At 40.0% G+C, this 27,954-nt stretch overlaps 1 protein-coding gene across 11 annotated transcripts in view; it reads right to left on the bottom strand.

Annotated features, from left to right (window-relative positions):
- Positions 1-2,906: 2,906 nt before the first annotated feature.
- The window catches only part of ZNF286A (zinc finger protein 286A), a 48,805-nt gene continuing 23,757 nt past the window's right edge, over positions 2,907-27,954 (bottom strand). For 4 of the 11 annotated variants that reach the window (XM_038536972.1, XM_038536973.1, XM_038536976.1 and 1 more), the window contains 6 exons: positions 19,128-19,368; positions 18,090-18,178; positions 14,107-14,221; positions 12,844-12,936; positions 4,165-5,419; positions 2,907-3,253 (listed from right to left, as the gene is read on the bottom strand). In XM_038536972.1, the coding sequence (XP_038392900.1) occupies positions 4,188-5,419; positions 12,844-12,936; positions 14,107-14,221; positions 18,090-18,178; positions 19,128-19,167 (1,569 nt within the window). In that variant the 5' untranslated portion in view covers positions 19,168-19,368 and the 3' untranslated portion in view covers positions 2,907-3,253; positions 4,165-4,187. The other 7 variants (XM_038536981.1, XM_038536979.1, XM_038536971.1 and 4 more) reach the window with 7 other exon arrangements.

The raw sequence follows: 27,954 nt of genomic DNA, 5'->3' as shown, positions 1-27,954 counted from the left end.
GTCAACTCAATCTAAGGGCAGATTATCTGGTTTATGGACTAACAGGTTAAAAAATAACAAGTTACATTGTAAAAAATATATAAAGAACAATTCAATGACAACATCTGATTTTTTTTTTGAGGGCATCAATTAGAACTACAAGGTAATCCATAGATAACATATTATATATATTACCATAAGGGCACACCCTTCCCCATTGCCAAAAAAAGCTAGGGTGAGGGACAGCTTGTGGTTCTGGATTCCAAGACTGCCCCATTGGGACTTAAAAAGAATTAGGTAAGGAAAGAGAGAAAGTGTGGATAAAGAGCTTCCAACTTGAGTCTTGTTGTGATAAAAAGTGAAAACTCATCTAGGAAAATAAAGTTGTTAGAAACTTTTAACAGACAATTAAACTAGTCAATTGTTTACCAATTTGAATACTGTTTTGTGTTCTTATACAGCATACTGTTTTAATACTTTGGGTGATGTAACATTTTCCTCCCAAAAGCCAGATGTAATTTAAAATTTACACTAAATCAGTCGACCTGATCTTACCTAGTTGCAATTGTACTTTTTAGTTACCCCTGCTAAATAAGTGGTGCCTTTTTTCCCCATTACCCCCTCTTAAATGAGTGATGCCTTCACTTGACCTGAAGACTCAACACCATTTGGTAGAAACAACCTTCTTCTACTCTTTAACTTTCTTACAGAGACATGGGCTGTGGAGGAAATTCCCAAACCCATGTCTTCAGAAGTTGTGAAGCCCAGATGAACAACTAGAAATGTGATTGGTTCCCTGAATGATATGGAAATAGTTTATAGTTGGTTTATCTTTGCCTCTTAAGATATGCTTGAATTTGGAGAACCTGGGTGGCTCAGTGGTTGAGTGTCTGCCTTTGGCTCAGGTTGTGATTCTGGGGTCCTGGCATCAAGTCCCATATCAGGCTCCCCTCTGCCTAAGTATCTGCCTCTGTCTCTCATAAATATATGAATAAAATCTTTAAAAAATGTTTAAATCAGGAAACTTTAGAAGTCGTTTACAAAATTTCTGACAATGAATATATAAACAACATCTTTATTGACAGTGGACCAATAAGAGCAGTCAAATTTAGTTTGTAGGTAACCAAAAACATTTGAAAAGCAGAACATTAAAACTTCCAAGATTCATGTTGGAGTACAGCCATACTAAACATCAAACACAAACAAAACAAATAATGAAATGTAAAGGCCAGAGTTCCCAGTGAAACTAACTTAGACCGCGTCTCATAACACTACTTAAACTGCAATTAGATTAGTAACTTGAGTCTCTGAAACTATCAGATAGTTCCTGGTTAAGTGGTACTAAGAAGGGAGAAAAGCAGATTCCCCAAGGTCTCAAGGAGGCTGTGTATGGAGCAGCACCAGAGAGAAGCAAGAGCAGGAGAAGCCCCTTTTCTATGATGCGCTAGACAGTTGGATGCTGACAGTTCTTGAACGGTAAACAAAAGCTGTAGAAGATACATTCATTCTTAAGTAATTTCTATTTGATTGATACTTAGCCACTTATTGCAGACTGAGTTTGTATCTCCCCAAATTTATCTTGAAATCGAATCACCAGAGTGATGGTATTAGGAGGCAGGGCCTTTAGAGGCTGAATGGGTCATGAGAGCAGAATTCTCAGGAATAGGGCTAGTTGCCCTTATAAAGGAGGCCCTAGAGCCCCCTTACCCTTTCACTATGCAAAGACATAAGATGGCGGCAGTCATCTTATCTTATCAGGGAGATCATTCATCTCCCTGAACCAGGGAGCAGGCCCTCAGCAGACACTGAATCTGCTGAGGCTTTGATCTTTGACTCGTTGGTCTCCAGAACTGTGAAAATGTTGTTTATAAGCCACGCAGTCACTCACTCTGAGTTATTTTGTCGTAGCACCCCAAATGGATTGATATTCCATTAAAGTACACATATATGCATATATATATATATATATATATATATATATATACACACATATACATATAGAGGCTCTCTATATAATTTACTGTGTGTGAGGTCTTTCATATGCATTGTCTTATTTAATCCTCACAACCTTATGAGAAAGGGATGATTTATTCCCATCTTATAGATAAAGACTCTGAGACTTAGAGACGGCAAGTAGTTAGATCACATAAATGCTAAGTGAGGTTGGCAAAATTCAAACTCGGCTTTGAAAAGGCCAAGTGGATCTTATTTTGCAAGTCAAATTTTGGCCCCCAAATGAATTTATTTTCACTCAAGTGTTTGGCATATAGAGAAACATCAAGCATTCTAGGCTTTTGGGGACATACAATCTTTGCTGCATCTACTGGACACAGCCATTGTACCACAAACAAATGTAAATGAATGAGTTTGGTTAAGACTTAACTAAACATTATTTAGAGAAACAGTCAGAAGCCTGGACTTGGTTGTGGGTGGTGGCCAGTCTGTCAGTTCCTATCTTTGAGCATGAATATGGAGTATTAAGGTGACGAGAACGAGTGCCTTTCCCTTGTTCCTGTCAGCCTCCTACCCTGACCTCTTAGACCCTGAGCCTACCCACCCACCTCCACCTCCAACATGTTTTTTGTTCCTTCCAAAACCTCTTCCCAGTCCTTTCAGCCCCATTTCCTATCATTTTCTTTGATTTCCACCATGGCTGGATTTAATCCATTTATTCTTAATGATCTTGCCCTCTACTGCCACTTCTTTAAACTCTATTCCTCTACTTCTCCTCAATAATACAACTAAGGCTTACAGAAGGAATTATAAGAAATAACAGGGATAATGGAGAGAAGGCAAGAGTATGGACTGATTGCTGAATGTTCATAAAGGATAGAATTTAGGAGAAAAATTAGAGCTCTATAACTATTTTCCTTCTAACTTTTCTACACTCTTCATAAAATAGAATAACAATAAAAATGACATTTGTATAGTGTTTTGTTAGGTATTTATTTGAACGTTTGCTTTCATGTTTCCAATACCACCACTGATTTTTGGTCACCCATGTAACTTATGTCAATTTATCATTGAGGTTTCATGCCTTTTCTACCTTCTTTAGGGCTCTGGGAAAGACCAACAAACATATAGAGAGAACAATAACAACAGAAAATGTGGTTAGACATGAAAGCCAGAGAAATGGCATGGCAACCTCTTCTTCATGGAGGGAAGCTGCTTATCCTCCAGTGAGTCACTGTCCTGTGAACTATTCTCCATATTTGACATGAAGGTTTGTCCTTGTGTCTCACAGTTGCTTCAGTTCTCCTTCTTGACTGGGACCCTAAATATAACAACACATTGAACTTATCAACTTTTCAGACCCTCAACATCCTAGGGACTTTCTCTCAAAGAGACAAAGCATAGTTTACAGAAAGCAGGATAATGTAAAGAAATGAAATCTCCCTAATACTTTATGGAAAAAACCAAAGACTCATTCAATGCCAAGGATAAGAAAAGAGGCATTTAATTGAAAACTACAGTTAAGACTTTGACCCACTCTCAACTTCAGGGCAATTCCAAGGAAGCAGAAAATGAAACTCTACATAGCAGAGGGCTAACAATTATCTAAACTTATGACCAACATAATCCATGGGAACATAACTTAGAACCTGCAATACATTCTATTTATGTTCATCAAATTAGACAGGAGCCTTTGGGGAAGCAGGGAACCCAAAGCATATTTCAACTCTTAACCTTTACATTTTATAGCTAATGTAAAAGAAAAAAAAACCTCTGGAAAAATGACACTTCCTGTCCATCTGGAGCTCTACTTTGGATCCAAAGAGGAACAACTCTGTCTTCCTGATGATAAAGATAGGCGTCCTCTGCCTAACTTCACAAATAAGATTTTTCTTACAGAATGAAAAGCTATAACAGGGCTTTCATGTGACAGAGGGAGGAATAAAATTTCACAAATATAATACTGCTGCCCATTCCCAAGGATTTCTTGAATTTCCATGAAAGGGTACTTGGTAGTGATGGTGGGTGAGGGATGGGGAGCAAAATTTGAGATCTCTCACCAGCTTTCATAATAATCAAATCAGTGGATATATAAGGAGCATTCTGTCTATGGCTCAAAACTATGTGCTATGCAAATAAAAGTAGACATATACAGGATTGGTCCTTGAGCAGCATTTTACGGGTATTCCATAAAAAATTCAGGTATTTAACACAGTGATAAAGTCAACTTACATTTCTTCACATTCAGTAATTTTTCAGAGTTGCTCTTCAGTATGAATTCTTTGATGTCTGATGAGGGATGAACTGCACTTAAAGCTTTTCCCACATTCATCACATCTGTACGGCTTCTCTCCAGTATGAGTTCTCTGGTGTTGAATAAGAGCTGATGAATGAATGAAGGCTTTTCCACATTCATTACATTTGTATGGTTTCTTTCCAATATGAATTCTTTGATGTTTAGCAAAATTTGAGCTCCGGCTGAAGGTTTTCCCACATTCATTACACTCATAGGGTTTCTCTCCAGTATGAATTCTCTGATGCTGAACAAGATGTGTGCTCTGACTAAAGGTTTTTCCACATTCACTACATTCATATGGCTTTTCTCCAGTATGAACTCTCTGATGTTTAGTAAGGGATGAGCAATGGCTGAAGGCCTTCCCGCATTCCTGACATTTATAGGGTTTCTCTCCAGTATGAGTTCTTTGATGTTTAATGAGAGCTGATGAATGAATGAAAGCTTTATCACATTCATTACATTCATAAGGCTTCACTCCAGTATGAATCAACTGATGCTGCACAAGATGTGTACTTCGATTAAAACCTTTTCCACATTCATTGCATTCATAAGGTCTCTCTCCAATGTGAATTCGCTGATGTATTGCAAGGGATGAGCTTTCTGTGAAGGCTTTCTTGCATTCACTGCATTCAAAGAGAATTCTAGTATGAGTTCTCTGATGTTTAGTTAAGTTAGCTCTGTGGCTAAAAGATTTCCCACATTCACTGCAGCTATAGGGCTTCTCTCCAGTATGGACTCTCTGGTGTCGAATAAGCACTGAATGGTAAGTGAAGAGTTCACCACAATCATTACATTTATGAGGTTTTTTCTCTTTACAGGTTCTTTGCTTTTTCATTAAGTTTGATTTCTGTTTCAACCTTTTTTCAAGTGTATGAAAGGCATAGGGTCCTTTGGGAGATCTGTCTTGAGTGAGAAGAACAGTTTTCTGACTAAAGTTTTTCCAATATATATCACGCTCATGATCTCTTTCTTCAGGGAGTGAATTTACATGGGTGAGCATTTCCCTCAAGTGTCTTTCCTGATTCCCTTGCTGACTCTCTAACCAATTTTCACATTCAAGAGTTGTTTCCAAGTTGGAGTCATAGACACTATTTCTTGTCAGTCTGTCTATTATTGCAGTCTGGCATGATTCTTCTTTAGAAGTATCTGGCACTGATGTTGAATCTTTGCCCTCAGGTTTAGATTCCAGGTCTGAAAGAAATTGGACATGCAAATTTCCTTCGCTTTCAGTGGTCAACAAATGACTGTTCTGTAATAGCTAATGAAGATATAAAGCATGCTTTTAAGGATTAAGTGGATTTGACTTTGTAAGATGATTTTCAAAGGGAAGCAAATGGAAGGAAACAAATGCACAATATATGTGGAAAAAATGAGTGGACCTCATTCAGGATAGTCAAGAGAGGAAAGAAGACCAGATGTAATACACAAGGAGAGATGCAGATGAAGCAATAGATCACTGGATGAGCAGGAAATGAACACTAGATCAGAAGAGGGTAGAAACAAATTGAATACTTACTGCTGTATTAAATATTTGGTTATCACTTTAGTGTAGAGGACAGTTATGATTTCTAGGTTTCCAGTCATCCAATCCTACTCATGTCCAAGTATGCATTCCACTTCCAGTTTAATCTTCCCTAACAATGTTTTTACAATACATCTCTAATAAAAAATCTTCTATGATCTCCCAAGGATATAATGGCAAATATATGAAATTATATAACACTGAGATAGCTAAAGTCTGGTAGTTATAGGTAACTGATTAAATATACAATGATGTAGACATAAAATGGAGTCTTATGCAACTTTAAAAAAAATCAGAAAGATCTCTATATATAGTATGAAGTTATCTCCATGATACATTAAATAATTTTTTAAAAAAACCAGCAAGCTGCAAGTGTGTATAGTTTGAAACTATTTATGTAGAAAAAAATGGGGAGGGGGAGATACAAATATATGTACATATTTGGTTATATTTTCAAAAATAAAGCATGGACTAATGAAATACTCATTTAAAAACGTATTAATAAAAACAGGGGAAGTATCAGAATAGAGAGGGCAGGGATGGAAGCTAGACCTCTCTAAATATATCTAATATATTAAATTTTTATATCTAATATGTAACTACTTTATGAAGCTAAAATAATTTAAAGAGTATGGTGGATCAAAGGAATGGACAGATCGGGGATCCCTGGGTGGCTCAGCGGTTTTGCACCTGCCTTTGGCCCAGGGCGCGATCCTGGAGTCCCAGGATCGAGTCTCGCGTCAGGCTCCCGGCATGAAGCCTGCTTCTCCCTCTGCCTGTGTGTCTGCCTCTCTCTCTCTCTCTCTCTCTCATAAATAAATAAATAAATAAAAATAAATCTTTAAAAAAAAAAGGAATGGACAGATCAATGAAACAGAAGAGCAACTTCAGAAATTAAATAGAGCATACACAATTAAAATAATACAAAGGTGATATTTCAGTCAACAAAAGATAATTTGTTTTCCAACAAATGGTGCTGACAACTGATTACACATTTAGAAGAAAATTAAGTTAGATCTGTCCCTCATTCTATACAGCCAAATGAATTCAATTCCTTCACGAAGCTACTCTTCTATTCATTTATTCAACAGCTATCCACTGAATATCTACCATATGCTAGGATCTGTGCTAGGCACTGGGGAAAAACACATGCACGAGTGGAGAGAGAATTCAGTCTAATATTCACAAATGGATATAAAAATGCACCTGTAGTAATTAAGTATTGAGAAATAAAAGGCAAATGACACTATGAAAAAATGTAAGATGGAAATCTAGGGAGATGAGGGGTGACTTCTCTGAGGAAGTAAAATCACTGAGCTGAAATGAAAGTAGGGTTGGAGTTCAGGTGAGTGTTGCAGGTAATCGGTACAAAAGCATGGAGGTGAGCATTTCACAAAGAGGGAATGATATGAACAAAAAAACCCAAGGTGAGAGAGAGCATGAACTATGGAATCAGAATGCATGAATATAATCCCAGCTCTGCCACTTATCAGCTGTGTGACCTGGGACAAGTTATTTAACCTCTATTTCACTTTCACTACATGTGAAGATGGGCAAAAACAGTACCTACTTCATAAGGAATAATGACAACACCTACCTTAATAAGCTTTAAAGGAGTATAAACCACTAAAAAATCTGACACAGCACAAGTGCTAATGATTTGATGTACAACTGGCAGAGGCAGAAATCTCAAAGTGCAGTCCATAAACCCCTGGGAAGCCAGAAGTTCAAAACTATTTTCAATTTAACGTTTAAAAGTTATTTACCTCTTTCATTGTCTTATCATTTACACTGTTACAAAAGTAATCATGTAAAACTGCTTATGACTTAGCACAAAGCAGGACAATAACAACAAACTTACTAGCAGTGGTAGTCCTCCCTGCCATGTACTCTCAGTTAAGGGGGTAAAAAAAAGCCAGTTTCATTTAAAAATGAAACATTTTTATTAATTTCAAGCCTTGACTTTTTAAAATTCTAAATTAATGAAATAGGAAATATTTATAAAGCAATTCTGTTCATAATCAAAGAATGATGGTTGTCTTGAAGAAAACCACTTATGAAATCCTTTGAGCTTGGGACTCCTGGATGTCTCAGTGGTTGAGCGTCTGCCTTTGGCTCAAGGCCTGATCCTGGGATCCGGGCTCGAGTCCCATATCGGGCTCTCTGTGAGGAGCCTGCTTCTCCCTCTGCCTATGTCTCTGCCTCTTTCTGTGTGTGTCTTATGAATAAATAAATAAATCTTAAAAAAAATAATTTGAGCTGAATTAGCTGCTTTTTCCATGGACTACAATTTTTACTTGGAAGAATGACAGATAAAATACGTTATACAAGTTGAGTGTCTGAAAGATATCTTCTCAAAAAATGAACAAAGTGAGCCTGTCACTTCAAGGAAAGTGATCAACATAATCAACAGTATCCAATAAAATTTCAGTTTTGGGGCAGAAATTAGGATTTTGGAAAACCTGTATTTGCCCTTAAGAGCTTGAGCTTCTTCATCCTTAAAGATTTTCCAAATAAGATCGGTGATGATATTAAAAGTTGTGACTTAAAAAATACTGCATATAATAATGTGTCAATACTTACAAGATCTGCACAACTTGGTGAACCAGTATTTTCCAAAAGATCAATAGATTTTAACAAGAGTATGAAAAATTCATGGATCTGGTTTCAGATACCACATTATATCTATCACTAATAACACTTAACCAAGAGTACCTGGGTGGCTCAATTGGTTAAGTGTCCAACTCTAGATTTTGGTTAAGGTTATGATCTCAGAGTCCTAGGATTTAACCCCAAATTGGGCTGTGTACTCGGTGGGGAGTCTATTTGAGGATTCTCTCTCTCTGCCCCTCCCCTTGCTCACAGGCATGCATGTTCTCTCTCTAAAATAAATCAATAAATCTTAAAAAAAACAAAAACTAACACTTGCCCAGTTTTGGTTAGTATCACAACAACCAAACTTCCCTGAAAAAGCTATAAAATACTTCTCTCTTTTCCAACTATATATTGGCATGTTTTTTGTTTTAAAGATTGATTGATTGATTATTTATTTATTTATGAGAGACATAAAAGAGAAGCAGAGATGTAGACAGAGGTAGAAGCAGGCTCCTTTCAGGGAGCCTGATGCGGGAGTCAATCCTCAGGCTAGGATCATGCCATGAAGGCAGATGCTCAACCAACTGAGCCACCCAGGCATCCCTTCAGTTTTAAAGAGAGAGAGAGAGAACACATGTGAGTTGGAGGGAGGCAGAGAGGGAGAATCCTGAGCAGGTTCCACACTGGGTAGGAACTCACAACTGTGAAATCATGACCTGAACAGGAATCAAGAGTTATAGAGTTAATTAACAGCCACCCAGAAACCCCCAGGCAATCAGTTTTAAACATGCTGTATTGAGGTATCTTTAACACAAGCACATGGAGACATCAAATAGTTACACACATGTTTATAACAGGAGGCTGAAGGAGATATCTCAGCTGGAAATAAAAATTTGGGATCCATCTAGGTAGAGATGGCCATTTGGTTGTAGGAGAAAGCAGAGGCTGCAAACAGGTGACCAGTGGGGCAAATCTGACCCTCAGGCTTGTTTTGTTTGGCCCACACTATTTATACAAATTTTTGAGATTAGTGACAACATTTAAAAATGGGGAGATTTCACAAAGAAATTCAAATTTTGGGTTTCTCTTGAAAAAAGCTAGAAGCATACTGAATGACAACAACCAATTGGACCAAAGATTAGGCAACTACAGCTTGCTATTTTTTTTATTTAATATTTTATTTATTTATTCATGAGAAACACACAGAGAGGCAAAGACACAGGCAGAGGGAAAAGCAGGCTCCATGCAGGAAGCCTGATGTGGGACTTGATCTCGGAACTCTGGGATCATGCCCTGAGCCAAAGGCAGATGCTTAACCACTGAGCCACCCAGGTGTCCCCAGCTTGCTATTTTTTTTAAATAAAGTTTTATTGGAACACAACCATACCCATTCATTTATGATCCGTCTATGATTGTTTTCCACACTACCATGGAAGACTGAGTAGTTGCAACAGAGGCCGTATGTCTTACAAAGCCTAAGTTATTTACTGTCTAGCCCTTTACATAAAAAACTGTGCCAGCTCTAGAGCTAGAGCTAACGGAGTAATGGCTACTCCTTTCATTAAAGGCATGTGTTCTTCTAGTTTACAGTCCATCCTGCTTACCCTGGTTGCTTCGCTCAAGTATCTTACCTGCTTTTCCATGTAGACACTCAAGTTTACGATTCCAAGTATATATAGAGATGAGAGATTAAAACCAAGCCTTAAACGATTCATATATTCAATTGTTCAGAAAAGAAAGCTAAGAAGATACAACCAGAGAAGCAGCCATTCCAAATGGATTAAGGATTTTTAAAAAATGAAAGGACAAATATAAAGAAGAGAACTAAAGCAAATATTTTTTTAATCTTGGAGGGAGAGCTTCCTAAGTACTAATCAAAAATCAAAAAATGTAGAAGATTGTAATGCATTAAATTTGTACATTAATGAGCACAGCAAAACTGAAGAGCAAAAACTAGAAAAAAATGTCTGACAAGGAATCAATGCCTCGTGTATGAAGAGTTCCATCATTCAGAAAATGGCAGTATCTCCCACAAAAAAGGGGTGGAAGGGTGGTGAATAGTCAAACTGACAAAAACTGAGAAGCCTACAAGAGGAAACAGATATATCTATAATCACAGGAGGGATTTTAAAACCCAGTATTCCAAAGAACAAGAAGACTGTAAAAAGCAGAATATTAAAGCAAGATTTCCTTTTAGAGATATACATACTATAAAATATAATACTTAAAACAATGTGTTATTGCAGCATAGACGACAAAGCAGAAAGCCTAAAAACAGACCAAAGTATATATAGGACCAGGGTTTACCAGAGATAGTGTTACAAATCAAAGTCTATAAACATAGACTTCAGTGCAGCACAGGGAGAGGGAGATGCAGGCTGCCTGCTGAGCAGGGAGCAGGACTCGGGCTTGATCTCTGGGATCATGACCCAAGCCAAAGGCATATGTTTAGTCGACTGAGCCACCCACGTGTCCCTACAATGTGAAATTGAAAAAAAAAATTGCATTACAAAATAAAAAGTATAACCTAATACTATACATACGTTACTGTTCTTTGACATGCATATATGTATGTGTGTATACACACACATTACAATGATTTACCCCAACCCAAGCAGAGGGAGGAGAGAATCTCAAGCATACTCTGCACTGACTGCAGAGCCCAACATGGGGTTTGATCCCACCACGACCCTAAGATCATGACCTGAACTGAAATCAAGAGTCACACTTAATCAACTGAGCCACCTGGGTGCCCCAACATTTTTTATTTCTTAAAAAGATACACACCTATAAGAATGGCTTCAATGGAGCAATCAGACAATATTATGGAGCCACTCCCATAATCACATACTCTGCTAGTGGGAGTATAATTGTAACTCAGGACAATGACTTTGGAAGTCTGGCAATATCTACCAAAAGTAAACATGCATCTACCCCAGGATCCAACAATTCTACCTGCGTATTATCCAACAGAAATGCATATCCAGGCACACCTTGCTTTTATTCTGTTCTTTACTATGCTTTGCAGATACTGTGTTTTTTGTTTTACAAATTGAAAGTTTGTAGCAAACCTGCATCAAGCAAGTTTACCTACTCCATTTTCCTAAGGATTTGCTCACTTTGTGTCTGTGTCACATACTTGCAATATTTTAAACGTTTTCATTATCATTATATTTATTATGGTGACCTGTGATCAGTGGTTATGACTTGCTGAAAGCTCAGATGACAGTTAACATTTTTTTTTTAGAGAGAGTGTGCACAAGAGACAGTGGTGGTGGGGCAGAGGGAGAGAGAGAATCTTAAGCAGGCTCCAAGCTGAGCTTAGGGCTTGGAGCCTGACATGGAGCTCGATCTCATGACTGTGATCATGACCTGAGCCGAAATCAAGAGTCAGACACTTAACTGACTGAGCCACCCAGGCACCCCGACAGTTAGCATTTTTTTAACAATATGTTTTAATTAAGGTAGGTACATTGGTTTTGTTTAGACATTATGGTTATTATATATTTGATAAGCTACAGCATAGTATAAAAATAACTTTGCTGTACAACGGGAAACCAAAAAATTCATTTGACTTCCTTTTTTGCAGTACTTACTTTACTCTGGTGGTCTGAAACCAAACCCACACTATCTCCAAGGTATGCCTGTATGTTTGCCAGAAAACATATGAAAGAATATACATAGCAGCAGTATTAATATAGCCCCAAACTGGAAACCGCCCAGATACCGAACTCAAGAGATGGATAAGGTGGTATACTGACATAATGAAACACTGTACAACAAAGAGAATGAACAACTACATGCAATGACATGTAATGACACAGTAATGTTTAGTGAAGAAAGCCAGACATTAGAACATACAGTATTGTTCTGTTTATATGAAGTTCAAGAACAGTCAAAACTAATCTATGGTGATAGAAGTTAGGATAAGGTTACCCTTGGAAGGAATGAAGTGACAAGAGTACTGGTAGGCTGGTAAGGTTGCTTCCTGATCTGGGCACTAGTTACATGAATGTGTTCATTTGTGAAAATTCACAGAACTGTACAGTTATGGGACGTCTGGGTGGCTCCATGGTTGAGCATCTGCCTTCTGCTCAGGTCATGATCCTGGGGTCCTGGGATTAAGTCCCACATTGGGCTCCCCGCAGGGAGCCTGCTTCTTCCTCTACCTATGTCTCTGCCTCTCTGTGTCTCTCATGAATAAATAAACTGCACAGTTATGATATTTTTATTTTATATTGCAAAACAAAGGAAAGAAACACAGGCAAAATAAACAAAATATTAGCACATGTTTAATTTTGACAGTGAATACATATGTGTTACTTTTTTTTCTCAAATTTTATGTTATTTAAAATGCTATATCATGTAAACTAAGACCTTTAAACAAATAAAAGCACAAAAGCATTTCTAACATTCTGTGTTAAGCACTGAAAAGTACCATCTTTTCACTGTCCTGTGGGGGCTATTATTTCTGAACACTCCCACGCATCTGACTCACCTGAATAGCTGCTTTTGGGGGTTTTCCTCTCAAGCATCAACGGTTCTTTTCCATTCTCCAAATTGTAGTTGTCAGGTTTGGAGACTGGAAGCCCTGCTCATTTAAAAAAAGAGAACAATAACAAAAAGAAAGGACTTAAACTATTTGTGATGGGCACAATGATCTTTCTACAGCAGAGACCCAAATCTGTGTTCTACAAAGATAGGATATTATAGGAAGATCAAGAATAAGGGAGGATGGGTCTCTGAATGAAGCTTAAAATACCTGCAGCAAGAGCCTGGGTCTGGTTAAGGAGCTTACATGCATTGGTAAAGGCAAGTGTTTTTGTCTGTCAGAAAGGAAGAGAATATCCCAGGGCACCTGGCTGGCTGGGTCCACGGAGCATGTGACTCAACCTCAGGGTCATGAGTTCAAATCTCACACTGAGTGTAGATCTTACTTTAAAAGAGAGAGAGAGAGAATTTCTCTTTATTTCTCTATCAAGGAAGTTCCAGGGAGACACTGCAGGTGAGTCCTTAGCATAAGAAGAAACAGAAAAAGTGGGGCCCTCAGTGGCAGCACCAAAAAATTATGACTGTGGTGACTAGTTTTTGTCTTCTAATGGTTTTACCCTTTCTTCCTTCTTTAGGTACCAGAATCCACTTTCTTAGGGAATTGATTACATAAGCACAAAATTAATTCAAGGCAAATGACAGTAACAAATTAAGGATACGAATATAATTTATAAATGTTCATGTGTAAATATCACTGGGAGAAGTTAACATTGTTCCTTCCACTGCCCTATGAAACCATACATGTGAGCACACACGCACACACCCCTGACACAAAGGTGAGCACAAAATCCACATGGCCAGAAAGCACTCTAACTGGAATAATCGTGTAACCTTAGAGCTGCCAATGGCCATCTCTGCCACATGGGGAGATCCTAAGAATAAGGCTAATACAGGGAAAAGCCAAGCCACATGATTAAAAAATAAATAAAGGAAATTTCTGTCAATACACATGATTGCCTAAATCAAAATTTTTATCCTGTCAGTGTGAATTAGGTTTCTATCATTTGAATCCAAAGAATTTTGATACAAAACAAGCATAGACATTTTACCAAGAACCTAGGGCAGAAACAGATTTTCTCTGGGCCCAAAGGGATCAATATTTTATGATTTCTGAATGCGAATGTGAAGGTTTTTAAGCTATTTCACTTCCAATAAAGTAATGATGTCCCCGTAAGTAGATTCCAGAGTCATAAGGAGAACCCATCCTTACAAAGTGAAACCAGGTTCCTATAGTTCTCCAGCATCACCTCCCTTTGTGCAGGGTCCAGCTTCCCCCACTCCTCTGGGGTAAAGTCCATGGCCACATCCTTGAATGTCACTGGTGCCTAAGACACAAACATACTTTTGTTCACCATCTCTCAACAGACTCAATTTCACCCCCCTAGTTTCTGCTGCCCCTAGAGTAGATGCATAAGACATATACCTCGGATGGGAAATGACTGATAAATGACAAGCATTCTAATGTATTTGGATTTGGAATACTCTATGAAGTCACTGGGTGCCAATTATGTGCCAGGCATACTGTCCTGAAGTCAGCATGAGAACTGAAAAAAGTAAGACTATGGTGCTTCTCCATTGAGACTATCATTTTTCAGGGGAATAAAGAGTTAAAACACGAACCAAAGAGTCAATAATGTAGTTTGGCACAGTAAACAATGTGGGCAGAGGAAAAAGGCATGTTTGTATAATTCTCCCTGTGAGTTGATTTAACCAATCAGAAGATGAATTGAAATACAGAACTTGCAAATGAAGAAGTCATGGAATGAAAAGACAGGCAGGAAGTACCAAATCCAGTTAAACACGGAATTCAAAGTAAAAAGCATTAAACTGGACAGGAGCAAATTAATTGAAGGTACGGATACAACTTTTAAACATTCATGTGTAAACATAGTATTAAGTTTATATAACACAAAATATATAAAAGCTATAATAAATTATAATAAGATAAATGTTAACTTTTAGAGGATCTAAAATGGAGAGTACGTGAAAAATCTTTTTACTATTTACAACATTTCTTTAAGTCTAAATAATTTCAAAATAAAATGCCCAAAGTGGAAATAATCTGAGATTTATGTAACAAGAATCAAAAAGTAAGAATCATCCTTGGAAAATAAATTATAAAAATCATAAAGTAGTCACTAAGTAGAAAAGATATTATGAGGAAAAAAATGACCTCGATCCTACAACCTGCAAAAATGACACTCAATAGGAATTAATTTCCAAACCACTAAAAGAAAAAAATGAACTATTGTACAAAAGCCAGAAAACAAAAGAAGATATAAAGAAAGCATAATAAACAGAACTATAAAAATCACATGGCAAGAAAAACTTGAAACATACAATTACTGTGAATTAAATAATTTATCTTATAAAAAGGTGTTTTTTTGGTTGAGTTGTTTTTGTTGTTGTTGTTGTGTTTTTGTTTTTTGTTTTTTTGTTTTTTTTTTGCCACATCCTATTTACAGAAAGGACACTTAAACAAAAATCCCAAAGTTGGGGGTGAGAGGGAAGTGGATAGAGATATACAACAAACTGTTATCCTCAGTAGGGAGAGGTGGAGGACTGAATTTGGGGAGGTAAGTAATATTATCTTTCTCTTTATGTATGTCTGTGCTATTCACCTAGTTATAGTGAGCAAGTTTTATTTATTTATTTTTTAAGATTTTATTCATTTATTCATGAGAGACACACACAGAGAGAGGGGGGCAGAGACACAGGCAGAGGGAGAAGCAGGCTTCATGCAAGGAGCAAAATGCAGGGCTCAAACCCCAGGAATCCGAGATCATGATCATCCGAGATCATCACGCTCAACCGCTGACCCACCCACGTGTCCCCTGTTTTAAAACTTTAATATCCTAAAAAATCTAATAAGATAAAGCTAAATGAAAAAAAGAAAAAAAGCCCAGGCAAATTCCTATTAGAAAGATAGTTGTTACCATCAAACAAAATCTAATGCACTAATGCATTACCAAAGACAGTTTTTAAATTTCTATAAAAGGTTTAATCTACCCCAAAGCTATGACAGTCTTTTTTTTTTTTTTAAGATTATATTTATTTATTCATGAGAGACAGAGAGAGAGAGAGAGAGGCAGAGACATAGGCAGAGGGAGAAGCAGGCTCCTCACAGGGCGCCCGGATGTGGGACTCAATCCCCAGACTGGGGATCACACCCTGAGCAAAAGGCAGATGCTCAATCGCTGAGCCATCCAGGCGCCCCAGCAGTCTTAAATCCATTTTCAAAATGCTGAAATGTAGAAAGCGTTCACCCTTCCTCCAGTATTTATACCTTGATTTTCCTCTGGCTGCTACACTTGGCTACTGTTAGTAGAGTTCAGGTAGTACTAATGCCATCTGACTTATGGGTGGGATGTGTGTTTGTAGGAGTGTGTGCAGGTAAATTCCCTAGATTGAACCAATTAATTAGAGAATTACCACCATATTTGGCCAATAGTGGTACCAGAATGCGCCTAATGGCCGTCAAAGAGTTAATTCCAGGACTTGGGCTGGAATGACTAGGAGAGATGTATTTTTTCCCCGGTCTTCAACATGGGAAGATGTATGCCAAAATTTATTAAGAACATGCACAAGGGCAAAAAGCCTGCTTGAGAGCAAAATCTAATGAGAGAAAAAAAAAAGTCCATGAAATAGAGAGAATAGGTTCTAATATAGCTGTCTGGGTTTTATTTCTAGGGACACCTGGATTTTTCACTTACATTAGTCAATAACTCTTTCTGCTTAAGCCAGTGTGAATTTTCATGAGCTGCAACTTAAAACTTCTTGACTAAGACAGTCTCTAATACTCATGTAAGGTAGTTGAGAAACCAATGAAAATAAGCAAGTATATAAGGATCCTGAGAAGGAGTGCCTGGCTGGCTTAGTAAGAAGAGTGCGCAAGATTCTTGATGTTGGGGTCGTGAGTTTGAGCCCCATGGTGGGTGTGGAGATTGCTTAAATAAATAAAAAACTTTAAAAAGGATCCTGAGAAGTCACTTTTCAAACAGTACCAATGTGCTATGTCTACTTTTTACGCTCTGCATTACAGCAGCAAAAAGAAAGGCTAATTGAGGTATGCCACACACATTATGGAGAGTTCTCTTCTACCCAACTTTTTTTTTTTTAATAATTCTATTTTTTTTTAAGATTTTGTTTATTTATTCACGAGAGACACAGAGCATGCGAGAGAGAGGCAGAGACACAGGCGGAGAAGCAGGCTCCATGCAGGGAGCCCGATGTGGAATTCGATCCTGGGTCTTCAGGATCAAGAACTGAGCTGAAGGTGGAGCTAAACCGCTGAGCCACCTGGGCTGCCCCCAATTTGTTTTAATAACAATTTTCAAATACACAAAAAGTTGAGAGACTAACACACTATTCACCCATATAGAACAACCACCACTCAAATTCAACAGTTCTTGATATATTCTCTTGGGGAGAGGAGGATTGGAAAATAAGCTGCAGACTTAATCTTCACCTCTAAAATACTTCAGCATTCATCATCTTGGAGGGCTGGATTCTTACTCTTTAAATTAAACCTTTCATAGGCTTTCCCTTTCTAGCACTTTTTGAACTATTTGAGTGCTTTTCATTAATTCACTCCAGCATTTAATGCGCTTTCTTAAATTTCTATTTTAACAGTCACATGTCTGTTGTCTCCCCTAGACAAACACCTATTTTAATAGGTATGTACCACATTTTCTTTTAAAACAGTCTCCTATGTTATTCAAGCAGAGAAATAAGCGTAGAAGTTCAAAGAAGGGCAATGCTTTCTACTGAATGACAATAAATCCTAGGCGCAGAAGGTACTATGGGTAAGTAGAAGACATTTTCTACTGAGTCCATCAGATAACCAAGTAGTCTCTTAGAACTGGAACCCAGCTCTCTAAATGGGCTCTAGTGGACAAAGAAACTCGACATCAAAAGCAACGGAGTGTGGGGCGCCTGGGTGGCTCAGTGGTTGAATATCTCCCTTTGACTCAGGTTGTGATCCCGGGGTCCTGGGATTGAGTCCTTCACCAGGTTCCTCACAGGGAGCCTGCTTCTCCCTCTGCCTGTGTCTCTGCCTCTCTGTGTCTCTCATGTATAAATAAATAAAATCTTTAAAAAACAAACAAGGCAAAAACAAACAAACAAAGGAGTGCATCTGTACCCCGAGAAATAAGGGGGTATTTTCAATAATCAGTAGAGACTCACACTTACCTGGGATCTAGCCGTGAGGCGCAGAGATGCCACTTCTCCCTCTTCTGTGCTCTGTTCTTGGGAAAAGGGAGAATCCTGGGAAGACAGAGCTAAGAGCAAAAAAGCAGTAATGATGGGGCCTAGATCCATCTAGTGACTAATATTTACAAGTCTCAAATCGCCTCCACCTACAAACATTAATGAAAGGGAGTCCTCAAACAATCCAAGATCCAGGATCGTGGAGAATGTCCAGAAGTATTGCTACTCAGGACTTATATTCACTCAGTTGCTATAGTTATAAGACATTCTGGAAGATGGCACTCTCTGATCTAGAAATCAAACCAAGTTTTCTCCCTGAGAAATACTGAACTCTCCCTGCTCTTAATGTACACACCAGAAAAACAGGCTCAAGAGTTTTCAAAAATCACCCTCCAAGCTATTTAAAAGAAGACTGCTCTATCCCACCTACAAATAATTATCATTGAGTCTGCGGTGCAATCTAGAAATCTAACAGGCGCCCAGGAAGGTAATTCTGATGTAGGAGGTCACAGACCAAACTTCAACAAAGACTGCTCTAGTAGAACTGGAAGTCAGCCACCGATTTCTGGGCCTATTTCCTCCTATATAACACAAAAAAGTATTTGTTGAAATCATATGGTTGTTGCGCAAAGTGGCGTAAAAGGTGCAGATTTTTTTTTTTTTTTGCCAACCAAAAAGCTAAATTCTCAGACTCACGTTTGGAGGCTAGGATGGTATAATCATCTGGGAGGAAGAACGTGTGAGAAAAAGTAATCAAGGCTACGCTCACGCCTTAGAAGCTAACATTCCGCTCGCATCTGAGGGGTGGCTTTGAAGGGTCTATTGTGCGCCCAGCTGGAGAGGCAAGCGGGGTGGATCCCACACCAAGCCCTTCATGCTCTCTCTCTCAAAGAGCCCTTCGGTCCCCCAGACAAAGGAGACGGACAGCACTCTCCGCCAAGAGCCACCTCCTGTGAGGCAACTGATTTCCCTCCAAGAGGAAAGAATTTCGCACAAGTTCAACACTTGAGCAACTCTTACCTGTCTTCTCGGGCATGTCGGCCACGTCGGTCTCCATCATCACCCCTGCTCCCGGTTCTGAATATTCTGATCTCCCCCCTCCCCAGTTCAGACTTGTCCGAGCGGAATGGTGAGAAGCTCCCGCGGCCTCGTCGTCCTCCGTCCTGCCTTCCCTCCGGGGGCTCTGCTGGGAGGCTTCAATCAGGTGCGGTCGGGTTCCTTCTTCACTCTCGAGCCTGGCGCGGTGCTACGAGGCTGGGACCTGAAAACCCGGGGAGAGCATCCCTGAGGCTCGGTGCCAGGTGCCTGTCCCTGCCGCTTGCAGCTGTCCCTGGGGGCACCGAGCGGCTGCAAGGGACCAGCCAGGTACCCGGCGCGCACACAAACCCCGCTGCGCTCGGGCTCTCCCCCGAAGCCCCGCGCCGGCCCCGCGCCCCGCCCGTCGCGCCGCCGCCGGCACCGCGCTCGCACCCGCGTCCCGGGGAGGCGGCAGCCGCGAGACAGATTCGGGCCGGGGCGCAAAGAGATGGTGCTCGTGGTCCGCCCTCGAGGCCCCTTCCACAAACGCGCACTCCAGCCCCGACTCGGTACGACCTGACGCCCCAGGGGGCCACCATCTAGTCTGAGCGGAGAAGAGCGCCATGGGAACGGCCAACTCACCTCCCATCCCGGGCCTGACAAAGGCTACGAACTTCTTGGGCCAGCTCGGAGTCGCGCATGCGTAAGAAGGAGAGGGGCAAGGCTGGCAGGCCTCCGCCAGGCCCGGAACTACGAATCCCAGAAGCCCCTGGGCGTTGCCAGACTCCGTTTCTCCGCAGGTGGGAGCACACGTGGCGCGGTTGGGAGAATCGAAGGAGCTGTGGGCTCCTTCCCTCTCGCGAGAGTATCGGGCCGCATCGCGGGTGTCGGATTCACCCAAGGGAGAGCGCGAACCCCAGAGGCACGGAGTCGGGTCGGTGCTGGTACCCGCGCTTTGTCTACTCGTGGGACTGCAGCTCCGTGCTTAGCGTTGCTGAGGAGTTCGACCCTAATGATTCAACTATAAGATCTATTAGAGTATATGGCTTTTCCCATCTTTCTGTCCTCCCCAAACTCATCCTTTGCCTTCAAACAACCTGAAAGGTGTATTTTTGGGAGCAGCGGGACGTGTACCCAAACCGATGCTCGTGCATCCATCCATACACCGCTTTCTAATACTGAAAATTAACCCGTGTGAGATAGATGAGTTGAAAAGACTCAGCCAGTTTCAGCAGATTGGAGCAGCAGATTCTTTGCAGCCATAAAAATTAATCTAAATTTATCAAAAGAGGCTGTTGGCTCAACGGAGCATAGTTAGTCTCTAATTATGGTCTTGCACGAACCCACCCGCCCCAAACTCTAAAACATCCAAACTGCCCTAACTCTTCTCAGTGAATGATTTTCACTGTCTGCAAACTCATTTGCAAAAGCCAGAACCTGAATATCCTCAACTTTTCTTTTTCACTATTTATCTCCAAGTCCTATTTGCTATATTTTTATTTTTTTAAAGATTTTATTTATTTATTCATGAGAGACAGAGAGAGAGAGAGAGAGAGAGAGAGCTAGAGGCAGAGACACGGGCAGAGGGAGAAGCAGGCTCCATGCAGGAAGCCCGACGTGGGACTCGATCCCCGGACTCCAGGATTACGCCCTGGGCCGAAGGCAGGCGCTAAACCGCTGAGCCACCCAGGGATCCCCTGTTATATTTTTAAACAACTGTCCAATTGGTCCATCTTTGTACCCACTGGCATTACCTTATTTTCTGGCCACAACCATTTCACTAGGGTTACCCTCGCGGTCCCCTAAGTGATTTCCCTAACTCAAGTTTTCTTTCCCACCCATCTGTTCTCCACACTTTCTGGCCAGTGATCATTCTAAAGCAGGAATATAATGTTACTTTATTGCTTAAAACTTTTGAAATGACTTTCAAAAACTTTGGGGTAAGATGATTTTTAGTCCCCATAAGAAGGCACCCCTTCTCTGGCTCCCATTATCTTGATGTAGCTCCCATTATTCACAGTCTTGTGGAATCCCCTCTTGAGTGTAAGACCTATGGCTCATTGTTAAACAATTGAACACAACAAAGGTGACATGATGGCATGATTCTAATTGTTGGTAGGAGACTCATTGCTGGCTCTGATAAAGCAAGGGTTGATGTTGGGGGACTACATGACATGGAACTTTAGGTAGTCTTCAGCCAATAGCCAGCAAGAACCTAAACCCTGTCAACAACCCCCTGGTGCTTGGAAGTGGATCCTTGCTGGTAAGAATCTTCACATGAGAACCCAGTCCTGGCTGACACCTTAATAGCTAGCTATAGAGGACCCAGCTAAGTTGTGCTCAGACCTCCCTTGCAGATATTGTGTGATAATAAGTGTATGCTGTTTTGAGCCGTTAAGTATAGTAATATTGCCATGCAAAGAAAAGATTACTAATACAGCATGCTAACATAAATGGCTAGCTCCTTCCTCAGAACCCAACCTGAATATCCCTTGGAAGTGGCAAGTCTGTTGGATTGAGAAACTATTGAAAAAATGATTGGAAATCCTCTAGAAGATAGATGACTACACTTGGTCCTGTGTGTGTGTGTGTGTGTGTGTGTGTGTGTGTAGGTGGGGAGGGAATGGCAGCACAAATGGAAGACATATGCTACAAGAAGACTGCAGGGAGAAGCTATAGGGAGTGTGGGTGCTTTTTGGTGTTTTCTTGTATTCTTTTCCATCTACTCCCACATTTGCCCACTCCTTCATCATTGTACAGGATAGCCCTAGAGCTGGGCTGGGAGAAGAGTGGATATTAATAGAGGCAAGCATATCTACCTCAAAGGGTTTTATTTAGTTTTTTCCCATCCTGACACATACACACACACACACACGCACACGCACACTGAGCCAGGTGATAACTGTAAAAAAAAAAAAAGAGGTAGAGATAGAGAGGTTCTCTGAGGGATAAGATCATCTGGTAGGAAGAGAGTGGTAAATGGGGAGTGGTCTTTGCCCAAATTTTAATGCCATAGATTCTCTGCTTTTAAAATAACTCAAATCCCCCTAAGTACCACTTGCTGTTTCCACAAACAAATGTATGATCTATAGCTTGAGCCCTTCCTGGTGAGTTGAAGAAGAATAGGAAACATTCCAGGGCTTGGTTCCCTTCACTTCCTGTATTACCAGCTCATAACCTGAGCCTAGAGAGTATGGGCTTGCAGGGGAAAAAAATATCTGAAGAATTCTATTGCTATAAAAAGAAAATAAACTGAACAGCCTATAACAGATAAAGCAGAATTAGAGGACTGTTTAGGATAAAATATATGGATTTTTTAAAAGCTAGCCTAAAAGAGATAAAGGAGGACAGAAATATTTAGCAAGAACTTTTCATAAAACAAAACCATGTGTGAAAAATAAATGATTGAAATGAAATATTATTTTTTTTTGAAATGAAATATTTTATTGAGTAGCAGAATGTGTGAAACCAGACTGAATTTTAAAGCTGGAGTCTACTCTTCCATAAGATATCAGAAAGGGATAAAAGCTGAAAAATATGAAAGAAATGTTAAGCAACGTGGAGACTGACTAGTTGTTTATAAAATGAGAGTCCTAGAAGGAAAGAAAGAATAAGCAGATAAAATATTTTAAGGAATAATAGGGATCCCTGGGTGGCGCAGTGGTTTGGTGCCTGCCTTTGGCCCAGGGCGCGATCCTGGAGACCCGGGATCGAATCCCACGTCGGGCTCCCGGTGCATGGAGCCTACTTCTCCCTCTGCCTGTGTCTCTGCCTCTCTCTCTCTCTCTCTCTCTCTCTCTGTGACTATCATAAATAAATAAATAAAAATTTAAAAAAAGGAATAATAATCAAGAATTAAGGAGAAATGGAAGCTAAAGAACTTAAATCGAAAGTGCTCCTAGAAAGTCAAATGGGAAAAATATGAAAAGATACCACATATTAGGGCAGCCTGGGTGGCTCAGTGGTTCAGTGCTACCTTCAGTCCAAGGTGTGATCCTGGAGACCTGGGATGGAGTCCCACGTTGGGCTCCCTGCGTGGAGCCTACTTCTCCCTCTGCCTGTGTCTGTGCCCACCCCCCCTCTCTGTCTCTCATGAACAAATAAATAAAATCTTAAAAAACAAAGATACCACATATTATAATAAAATCTAACCACATAAATATTCATTTGCAACCGTGGGAGTTCCCTAGGTGAACTTTGAAACTGGCCCTTATCCATGGAAGGCAAGGAGAGACTTAAAGAAAAAGACAGACTATTCTAGGTTGGTAGGCAGTAGTTTTAATAAGGGAACTTATGTACCAAGTTCTCTCCCTGTCTCTCTTTTTAAAGATTTTATTTATTTATTTATTTGACAGAGAGATAGAGAGAGCCAGAAAGCACAAGGAGGGGTGGGAAGTGTTGAATGACAGAGGGAGAGGGAGAAGCCAACTACCCCCTGAGCTGGGAGCCCCTGATGTGAGTCTCAGTCCCAGGACCCTGAGATCATGACCTGAGCTGAAGGCAGACACCCAACTGACTGAGCCATCCAGATGCCCCTACCAGGTTCTCTTAAGTGGCTATAAGACAAGTTGATCTCTGCACCCAGCTACCAAGATCTTTAAAGTTTCTCTAGAGGCTTTAACTGAGTACAGTGACATATTCAGTCCACATAGTCTCAATAACACATTACTCTCTCAAAGCTGCATCTCCCAAATTACCCCTACTTTGGAAATGCTGGGCAGCACATACATTTCCAAGGGTAGGAGAGAGGGTAAGGGGCTTCCCATTGTGTGGGTCTAGCTCACAGGTCAACTGGCAGTCACTCTTTTTTTTTTTAAGATTTTATTTATTTATTCATAGGTGATACAGAGAGAGAGGGAGAGACACAGGCAGATGGAGAAGCAGAATCCATGCAGGGAGCCTGAAGTGGGATTTGATCCTGGGACCCTGGGATCACACCCTGGGCAGAAGGCAGGCACTAAACTGCTGAGCCACCCTGGCAGTTAGTCACTCTTGATGATCTCTTTCACAATAAATAACAAAGAAGAAATTTAAAAACCTTCCAGAGACAAAACAGATCACCACAAAGCAAAGTTCAATGCTAAATCTCCAGTGTCAAAAACAGTGCCTGGCATTTTGTGGCCCTTTAATAAGTAATAATTCTCACTGTAGCATTCCAGCTGTTTTCTCTTTAAATCTCAGGCCAAATTCGTAGATTTTCAGGATGATTTGAAGGTTATCTAGGTAATTTGGTGGGGACAGGTGACTTGGGGACCCTACTCTTTCGCCATCTTGCCCCCGTCTCTTTAATAAGTAATAATTGAATGAATAAATCTGACTGTTCAATAGTAGTAATGACTACAGAAGAAAGTATAATGATATTTTCAAATAATAAAAGATAAAACTTTGAATCTAGAATTTTATATTTCAAGTATCATGTAGGGATGCCTGGGTGGCTCAGTGGTTGAGTGTCTGCCTTTAATTCAGGACCTGAACCTGGGGTCCTGAGTTTGAGTCCTGCATCAGGCTCCTTGCAGGGAGCCTGCTTCTCCCTCTGCCTGTGTCTCCATGTCTCTTGTCTCTTATGAATAAATAAATAAATAAATAAATAAATAAATAAATAAATAAATAAAATCTTTTTTTAAAAAAGTAAGTATCATGTAAAAAAGTCAAAACAAGGATACTCTTATGCATACAAGACCTTGGAAATTTTCTTGGAGGAACTATTTCAGCAAGAAGGAAAAAAATTCAGGAAGATGCTTTAGGATATAAAGAAAGTAAGGGCAAAAATAGTAAAAAGTTTGTTATCATCTTCAAGGAGCACAGGCAGTGAAACAGGGTGACACCAACTACATGTTAAAAACAATTCCACTAAAGTTTTAATACCATTGGGGATGAGGTTTGGAAGTAGAAATGCACAAATGAGGTAACTAAGTTACTTGTCTTGATTAGAGGAAGGATATAGATATTCACAAACTTGATAAATGGATGGGAGGGGTAATGAAACTTAGGTAGGAGTTTTAATAAGTTAGGTACAAGTACCATGAAAGTAAGAGTAGATGTATATCATTCAAACCAGAACAAAAGAACTGATTATTCAATGGAAATCCAGGCAAGAAGAAAACAAGAAATAACAATAAAGTATGGTCAAGGGAAAACACAAAATAAGACCTGTTACATAATTTGTTACAAAAAATGTAAATGAGTCAAACCCATCCATCAAAAGGAAGAGAATTTCTGTTTGAATTAAAAACAAAAAACTGGGGCACCTGGGTGTCTCAGTTGGTTAAGCATTTGCCTTTGGCTCAGATCATGATTCCAGGGTCCTGCTCTCAGAGAGCCTGCTGCTCCCTCTCCCTCAGCCCTCCCCTGCCATGTTCTTTCTGAAATAAATAAAATCTTAAAAAAAAAACCTAACACAAACCTCAAGATGTAGCAATATGTTCTTTACAAAATATACAAAAAACTAAGCAACAAAGAAAAATTAAAAACAAAATGATGGCAAGGGACATACCAGGCAAAAATGAACTAAAAGAATACCCAGATAAAATATTAAAATATTAATAATAGAATTAGATTTAAGATAAAAACATCCTAATGGACAAAATAGGGACCTATATACTTGTAAAACTCATGAAGAGAAGTATAATCCATAGTATTTGCCTATGTTTCTGCTTTATCCGTTGTTCTTTCTTTTATAATGCTCTATGAGTCCTTGACATATAATTTTTTTTTTTTTGGTTAGAATTTCTCTTAGCCATTCTTTTTTTTTTTTAAGATTTTATTTTTTTATTCATGAGAGACACAGAGAGAGAGAGAGAGAGAGAGGCAGAGACACAGGCAGAGGGAGAAGCAGGCTTCATGCAGGGAGCCTGACGTGGGACTCGATCTCGGGACTCCAGGATCATGCCCTGGGCCAAAGGCAGGCACTAAATCGCTGAGCCACCCAGGGATCCCTCTCTTAGCCATTCTTTAAGGGTAGGTCTGGTAAGAGACAAATTCTTTTAGTTACCACTCATCTGAGAATGTCTGGATTGCCTCTCCATTCCTGAAAGATATCTTCTTTGGATATTCTATTCATGGTTGGCAATTCTTCCCCTTCAAATTGACAGCACTTGGGGGTCCCTGGGTGGCTCAGCGGTTTAGCGCCTGCCTTTGGCCCAGGACGCGATCCTGGAGTCCCGGGATCGAGTCCCGGGATCGAGTCCCACGCTGGGCTCCCAGCATGGAGCCTGCTTCTCCCTCCTCCTGTGTCTCTGCCTCTCTTTCTCTCTGTGTCCATCATAAATAAATAAATAAGTAAATAAATAAATAAATAAAAATTTTAAAAAATTGACAGCACTTGAAAATGTGCTATTTTCTTCTGGCCTTCATGATTTCAAATGAAAAACCTGCTGTCATTCAAATTGGTGTGCCTCTACAAGTAATATGACATTTCTCTGCTGCTTTCAAGATTTTTCCTTTGCCTTTAGTGTGCGCAATTTTAATTATGATGTGTCTTGTTAGGGATTTCCTTAGGTTTATTTATTTGGGATTTCAAATCTGTAAATTTATGTCTTTCACCAAGTTTTAGAACTTGTCTGCCATGACTTCTTTGAATACTCTTTAACTCCACTCTCTTTTTCCTCTCCTTTTGGGACTCTGATGTTAAGAATGCTGAATGTTTTGTCATTGTCCCAACAGGTTCCTGAGGCTCTGTTCTTTTTTTTTTTTCTGTCTATTTTTCTCTTTTTCAGATTGAGTAAATTCTATAGATCTGTACTCAAGTTCACTGATTCTATTATCTGTCGTCACCACTCTACCATTGAGTCTACCCAGTGAGTTTTTTACTTCAGTATTTATATTTTTTAGTTTTATTTTTTTTTAAAGATTTTATTTATTTATTCATGAGTGACACAAAGAGAGAGAGAGAGAGAGGCAGAGAAACAGGCAGAGGGAGAAGCAGGCTCCATGTGGGGAGCCTGATGTGGGACTTGATCCCGGGACCCCAGGATCATGCCGTGGGCTGAAGGCGGGCGCTAAACCGCTGAGCCACCCAGGGATCCCCGTTTTATAATGTTTGTTTCTTTACAACTTCTTTTTCTTTGCTAAGATTTCCCATTTTTAAATTTGTTTTGAGAGATTTGTAAGTTCTTACTAAAATATTTTTTCAAATGATAGATGCTTTAAATCCTTGTCAGATGATTCAAACATCTGATTCTTCTCAGTGTTGGCATTGTCAGCTGCCTTTTATCCTTCAGGTTGTGATTTTCCTGGTTCTTAGAATGACAGGTAATTTTGGATTGATTCCTGGATATTTTGTCTGTTATGTTAGGAGATTGCAGGTTCTATTTATACCTTCTATTTTAGACCACTGTCACCCTGTTTAGGTGTAGCATACAGGTCTTGGCCTACTTTTTAGGTTGTGATTTCAATGAGAATTTAGTTTTCAGAGACCTTGTGGTACTATTTTGGTCTGCTTGGTTTATCTGGTACTTCTGGGGTTCCCACTAGTCCCTGCAGATCCTGCTTGAGTGGGTGGGAAGAGCCTCCCTCAGGCTGGGCTAAGGTGGGGGAATGTCTCCAGCCCACGGGAAAGAAAAGTGCTTCCTGGGTGGGGCCCTCTATATGGTGCCATTCACATGGTAGTTCTACCCAACCACCTGGTGTCTCTAGATGTGAATGTGGATATGTTCTGCAGTGGGGAGGTGGAGATTCCCAGGTATGGCTGGGACAGAGAGCACTTCCTGGGCTAGCTGATTATTGTGGTCATCACCCCCAGATTGTGCCATCTAGAGCTTGGTTTCTCTTTGTGTGTGAGAGGGGTCTCAGGCTTGGGGGGGGGATAAAGAAGCTTCTCAATCAGGATAAT

This window comes from Canis lupus, chromosome 5 (assembly GCF_011100685.1).
Source record: "Canis lupus familiaris isolate Mischka breed German Shepherd chromosome 5, alternate assembly UU_Cfam_GSD_1.0, whole genome shotgun sequence".
In the NCBI taxonomy this organism is placed as follows: Eukaryota; Metazoa; Chordata; class Mammalia; order Carnivora; family Canidae; genus Canis; species Canis lupus.
The sequence above is the reverse complement of the archived record's forward strand: the minus strand, read 5'-3'. Positions and strand labels throughout refer to the sequence as shown.